The following is a 6,809-nucleotide window of genomic DNA, read 5'->3' as shown; positions in this document are numbered from 1 at the left end:
TCTGTAACTTAAGAAGAGATGCAAGGCCTTGTGTTCTTTGGATGGATGCCAAATTACAACAACTTATGGATATCCAAAATTTCAAGAGATGTAAGGGGGTGGTCTTGTCCAAATATTAAGTTACTGAATCCATTACAGCCAATGAATCTCAAGTGGACAAGTGATGAAAGATGAATTATAGGGATGCTAGTCAATTGGGGACAAGCAGAAATTGTCAACTCTTCAAGGCAAGGAAATGCAACTGTTTCTGTTGGTGTCATCCATTAAACTAAACTGCTTATTTGTTCTAGACAGAATCTTTCTAGTGCTGGAAATAGTCTCCATCCACTGCTTGTGCGTTCATCGTCTTTGCCATAAAACTCATTGCCAATACTTTTCACACTATTCATTCCTCTAATTCCAAGACATCTAAGGTGAAGAAGATGCCCAAGCCTTGGAATTTCTCCACACTTGTTGCAGCCTTCCAATCTCAGCACTAGCAAATTGTTAAATGCCAAATAGCGACCATCACAAGGGATTTTCATCATCAATAACCATGATGGGAAATTTTCACCCTAATAGTTTTGAATCATCAAGGCTTTTATCCCCGAGTGAGGTTGGAGGCCATCCAACACTTCCTCATCATTAAAGTTGCAGTTTTCTAGAAAGAGATACCTTCCTGAACTCCATGAAAATTGCAGTCCTTCTATTTTACTTTTCTGCAGCAGGTTTGCTTTCTTAGCTTCTTTTTTGTCTCTCACAAACTCAAGATTTGATATAGCAATTTCACCTCTTAGTTCATTTAAGCACTCTAGTTCTTGAATGCTACCGCTCCACATTGGACCACGACAAAAAAGGGCAGAGTTTGAAGATGAGTTAGATACCCCACCTCAGCTGGCATTTGCCACTGATAAGAAAAACTAATATCTCTTAACCTAGCCAAATTTCTCAATTTTCTGGGAAGCTTTTCAAGTAATTTACACACTTTGATGCTTAAGGTCTGTAAATTGTAAAGCTTGGTTAAGGAACCTGGCAACACTTTGATTTCATTATAAGAGGCATCAAGATGTCTCAAATGCTTCAACTCGCCAATTGAAGTTGGCAGCTCTTTGATATCTGCAACAACTAACTTCAGAGTTCGCAAGCTTTTAAACTTCCATTTCTTACAAAAAGCAGTGCTTGCTGAGAATAAAGAACGCAATTTTTCAGCACCATCTTTTGGAAATGTTAGTGTAGGCCTCCCATAAGAAATGAGATTTAGATGACGAATATGAGATATATCATTTTCAAAGCCATTGTTTCAGCCTTTGAAATGGACAATGCAAGATCATGCACCATGTTATGCATCTTGAAAGTTGTGATATTCTCATACACATCCCTTTGTGCATCTTGAAAAAATGAATTCAGAAACAATTCATTAAGATAATTGTTGCCAATATCTTCTTCACTAGACGGTTAAATAAGCCCTTCAGCCATCCAAAACTGAAACAACTCTTTCTTTTCAATCAAAAAATCTTTTGGAAAATTAAGCAATATGCAAAACATGACTTTAAATATGCAAAACTTGACTTTAAATATGAAGGCAAGTGATCAAAACTTAACCTTAGTATAGATTCTATACTAACACCTTTTTCTGATGCGCTCAAAATATTACTATTTCTAATTGATAACCATTCTTTTGTCCCAAAGTTACGACACATTGTCCCACCTAGAACTCTTGCAGCTAATGGCAATCCTCCACATCTGTTGGCTATCCCTTTTCCAGTGACCTCTAAATCCGAAGGGATTGAAGTTCTTCCATTTCTACACACCCTTTCCTTGATAATTGACCAGCATTCATCATCGGACAATAACTTCAGTTTATGCCTGCACTGAGGAGAAGTCTCCATTATAGATGCTACTTCCTCACTACGGGTGGTAACAATAACAGCCTTCCCATTGTTTCTACTAACTGTTAACAAACGATTTTTTAAACTATCCCACTTCTCATATTCTTAGTTCCGCACACACTCCTCTCAAGGTGTTGAAGTGTTGCTCCCTTATTGGTAATCCCTCCTGCATTCGCATTTAGTGTTTGCCACATTTCTCCCACGATTCTTTGGTCATCAAAATCATCAGAAATACAAACCCACATTTTTACATCAAAAAACTTCCTTTCCATCACTTCTTGACACACCAACTTAGCTAAAGCTGTCTTTCCAAGACCGCCCATGCCTACTATGGGAATAACAGTAAGAGCTTGTTGATTGCAGAAACAAGCCATCATGTTGACAATTTCAGAGACATTAACTTCCCTTCCCACAATTGGGTGGTCAATTATTGAATACGTGACTAGTTCAGAATTAATTCTAGGCATTCTATCTACAGATATGACTCGAAGTCCAAACCCAACAGCTTCATTTTTTATTTTATCCAAAGTTTCATTCACATTCTTAACCTTGTGGGCCATTTTGAGATGAAACACTCTGGAGATTAAAGTCTTCTTGACACGATAATAGACTCTGGAGAATGCAAAAAAGTTGTGTACTTTTGTCTCTTCTCGATTTTGGATATCCACCTTTAGAGATTGATAGGCCAACTCGTCAAGAACATCTTCAACATCATAAGCCACATCTTTGAGCTTCATCAGCCAATGCCTCACAGCCATTTGTGTCACTTGTTGCTCTTCTGCATCTTGTAGCACATCACGAATCATACTAAGCGAGCCTTGAAGTCTATTAAGTTCTTCATTAAATCCCCATAAGAGTTTAATTTCTTCAGTGATACTTGAAAGCACCCTACCCAGTGCTTCCTCCACCACGAAACTGAGGACAATCGCTGCAGCCATTTTTTACCGTCCCTAAAATAAATGAAGTAATGAAGGAGAGAAATTTCCAGAAATGGAGGATGATATTAGGCTGGGATTCCAAAGATGCCACTGTTTAGTAGAAGGCTAGTGTTGAAGTTTAGTTGAAGACTTGAAAGTTGAGTCTATGGTAGTGTAGTAGCAGTTGGTCCCACAAATCTTATCGCTGAGAACCTGAAAGGAGTACGATGGCATTGGGCAATTGCGAAAATCACACTCTTCAAATCTGAACTGCGTTGGTATTTTTAAAATTTGAATTTATTTAAAATTTAATTAAATTTTATTTTTAATTATTTAAATTCATTTCAAATTCGATTATTATTGTTCGATAAATATCCGAACCTATTTAATTTTATATATTTTAATTAATAATTTATATAAAAAATTATTTTTATTAATAATTTATATTTTAAAATTTTAATAATTTTATAAAATATCTCAATTTTATTTTATATGAATAAAATATAAAAAAATTATAAAAATTATTATAAAAAATATATATTTATATTTAATTAAATATTTATATAAATAGATTTGAGTAACAGATATCTAATATATAAAATATGAACCCAATTTAAACTCATTATGAGTATTAAATTTTAAATTTGAACTCATTTCAAATCTGATTATATATTATCTAATCCCATCTTATTAAGGTCGGATATCCATAAAAAATTCTAACCGTTGCTATTTTGATTAAAGGTTGGGGGATTCTACCTGAACTAACATGTCACAACTCTCGAGTGATATGGGTAATGTAAACTAGCAGCGTATGCTGCGGTAGCTATTTAATATATTTTTTAATAAATTTAAAATAAATGTTCGAATTAGCCAAAAATATTTTGCCTTTAGTGTTTCATTAAACTAATAAAGAAATTATTTCAACATTATTTCATTCAAATGATATATTAACAATATAGTAAAAAAAAATTGCTTAATCCATATCTAATTACTATTAGGTAGGAGAGATTTGAAAAATAGCACCAAGTTCAAGTCAGGTTGCAATTTTATAGGTTACATATCTATTATTTAAATTTATTTATATTTAATTAATATAAAATATATATACTTTTTATAATGATATTTATAAATTTTATATTTTTATTTTAAATAAATAGAATTTAAATATTTTATTAAATTATTAGATTTTTAACATATAAATTATTAATAAAATTTTTTTTATAAAGATTATTAATTAAAATATATAAAATTAAACGTATTTAGATATTTTTTGAATAATAATAATTGAGATTGAGATAAATTCAAATAATTGGTAATAAATTTTAATCAGGTCTAAAGATATAAAATTTCTATGCTAGAATGTTCTATGATCAAGTTAAGATAAAGAATATTTACAAAACAAATATAAAGAGATAAAAACTAATTACAAAAGACATTCAAAATAACTGAAAACTAACAAAATTAACTAAAATAAAAACTATATTTACAGAAGTATTCTTGATGCTAAAATCAACAAGGATATCATAATTTGGAATTGAACAAAGAAATGGACAAACAGAACTAGCGAGGCATAAAAGCTTACATAGCGCCTGATTTTGGGCATCCATCCGGAGTGAGAAACTTGGAGGAAGGCACAAGCTTTGCAGGGCCAAGTCCTGAACCGAGCAAGGCGAAGTTCAACAATCTTATTTGAATCACCAATTAACCCAATGGTAATTTGGAATTGTCGACACCATATTTTGGCCGATCACCGAAGTCAATGGACTTTGAAAATCGATCTCTAGCCGACATTCTTCGGCTACAAGTGACTCGATCAGGAAATAAACCGATCTCGTATCTAGTCGATTGCTTTCTGATCTCTCGTCAAAGGAGATCAAACCAATATCAGGTCTCCATGCCATCCAGTCTTATTTCCGATCTCTCCTTTACAAATATTGTGGAAAGTCGTTTAGCTAACACTAAGATCAGGTTCCTCACTTGTATATCTCAGACATTCCTTAAAATAAAGTTGAGGTTTCAGTTCGACTTAATGGTGATTCCAATCTTAAGAATTCAAATCAAGTCTTTCCAATTTTAAGGTTCTAAAGTTCTACCCGGTGTTTGGTCTCGGCTTAGTCCGATCTCATGCTTACAATATTCTTCCGACCTCTTATACTTAGATTAATAGTTACTTTTAAGTTTAATGTTCTAATACGTTCAAACAATCAAGTACTTATACAATTGGGATGCTTTCCGATCTCATCAAGAAATTGAACAAAAGAGAGAACTTCATTTCATTTCAAAATAAAAATTTACAAGTCATTCGGCTGGAGGGTCTCCCCCAGTCTGTTCTCTAAGTACATCATTATCTCTCTCATTTCCTCTCTCTCTCTCGGGCTCCTCGTCGCTCTCGTCTTCGGCCTTTGGAGCGAGCTCGTTCATTCAGGAGAAGTCCTCTTCAGGATACCGTTTCTTCAGCTCGGCCATAAGGTCATTATAGGCGTTCACATGAGCCTCGGCCTCCTTCGTAGTGCTCTCCTCTTACTTAGCTTGAAGCTCCTCATCCTTGGCTCGAAGCTCTTCCTCCTTCGCCTGAAGGTCTTCAGCATAACGAGCGAGATCGGTAGACCAACCAGCTCGAGAGTCTTCAAGTTCTCGTTCCACCTCAACTATCCTCTCCTCGTAACGCCTCATCTGATCCTCCATTTTGACGACGTAGTCGTTAGCAGAGGAGAGCTGAGCTTGTGCAGCGGAGGCATCTTGGACCGTTTTAAGGATCTCTTTCTTCAAGCCGTGGGCTTTCTCTCTGAGTATATGTTGGTTTGCAATGGCCTCTAAGCCTAAGCTCATTGTCTGAGCTAAGATATCATCAAAGCTCTCCTCTGCCAACCTGTTCCGATCTTCTTGGAAGCAAATGGAAGCTCCCATGACTTTGGCCAGGCCGGGATTCCCCCTAGTAGAGCGATTCCTTTCCAATGATTGGATCAGGAGTTGTGCGCCCCGGGAAAGTGTCCTGACCATGGGACTGGAAGACTCCCCTTCTACATTGGAAGAGGTCAGAGGAGGGGGAGGTGGAAGCTTGATTTGTTGAGGAGTCGGGGCGATGACCTCTAACTTAGGGATCGATTGCTCCTGAGATTGGGGAGGAGAGCTCGGCACCTCTATTGATTCACGACGAGAGGTTTGAGCATCGGCCATGGTGGCCCCCTTTATCACCCTCACTTTTCTGGAGACCTTCCTCTTTCGTTTGCGGCTCTCCTTGGAAGCATCACCGCCCGCCATAACTACACAAAAAAGAAGTTAGTGAGTTCGCTAAGATTCAGAGACCAAAGATATGGGTAGTACCAGGGCCGAGGTCAAAGAGCTGAAGCTCATATTCTTCGTCAATGATCAGCCGCATCATCCAATACTTCAGTTCGGCCATCACTGCGTCTAAGCAAGAGAATTTCTGAGTGGACGCCTGAGACTTTAACTCTTTCACCACGGAGTCTTCGTCCTTATTTAAGGTGATCTTTTTTGGGATCGGAGCGACCAGGTGTTGCCAACTCCATGGGATGCCCTCAAAGCCGTTCCAAATTTTGCTCCTCAAAATGAAGAACCGGTTCTTTCAATTCTTCAATGAAGAAGGGAGATCGGTAAAGAGAGAACAATGGGGCTTAGCTTGGAAGAACCAAAATTCATCATCCTTCATTCGGGCGAGCCTATGCAGCTCGGCAAAGATTTTGGCCGTAGGTTCCAGTCCCTTAGCTCGACAAAGGCCCCGAAAGGCTATTAGAGTCCGCCAGGAGTTCGGATGCACTTGGGCTACCGAGACATGGTAGAATTTTAGGACGGCCTTGTAAAATTCTTCCAAGGGAAAATGGAGCCCGACCTTCAGTTGCTCTTCATACACCATGATGAGATCGCCCTCATCAAAGAAGTGGTCAGCCTGATGATCGCCATGGCATTTGATCAGTTCAAAGGAGTCGATCCGCATATTGTACTCCTGGCTTATAGATTGGAGATTGGTTTCTCTCAAGACTAAAGGCAACTCATCAATTGGCAA

The 6,809-nt window shown here is 37.2% G+C and overlaps 1 protein-coding gene across 1 annotated transcript; it reads right to left on the bottom strand.

Moving 5' to 3' along the window:
• Positions 1-263: 263 nt before the first annotated feature.
• Positions 264-2,806, bottom strand: LOC110645536 (putative disease resistance protein RGA3). The gene is made up of 4 exons (XM_058134753.1): positions 1,990-2,806; positions 1,688-1,930; positions 1,009-1,161; positions 264-475 (listed from the first exon to the last, which is right to left on the bottom strand). Exons 1-4 carry the CDS (start codon positions 2,804-2,806, stop codon positions 264-266), a joined length of 1,425 nt encoding a protein of 474 aa, XP_057990736.1.
• Between the last annotated feature and the right edge of the window lie 4,003 nt (positions 2,807-6,809).

The sequence above is a fragment of the Hevea brasiliensis genome, chromosome 14 (assembly GCF_030052815.1).
Source record: "Hevea brasiliensis isolate MT/VB/25A 57/8 chromosome 14, ASM3005281v1, whole genome shotgun sequence".
NCBI classification, from domain to species: domain Eukaryota; kingdom Viridiplantae; phylum Streptophyta; class Magnoliopsida; order Malpighiales; family Euphorbiaceae; genus Hevea; species Hevea brasiliensis.
The sequence above is the reverse complement of the archived record's forward strand: the minus strand, read 5'-3'. Positions and strand labels throughout refer to the sequence as shown.

Coding starts and splice junctions, on each gene's coding strand:
- LOC110645536 (XM_058134753.1), bottom strand. CDS start 2,806: ATGGCTGCAGCGATTGTCCTCAGTTTCGTGGTGGAGGAAGCACTGGGT. Junction 1,931..1,989: donor ACTTCAACACCTTGAGAGGA/GTGTGTGCGGAA, acceptor GTTTGTTAACAG/TTAGTAGAAACAATGGGAAG. Junction 1,162..1,687: donor ATTAGCTGCAAGAGTTCTAG/GTGGGACAATGT, acceptor CTTTATTCTCAG/CAAGCACTGCTTTTTGTAAG.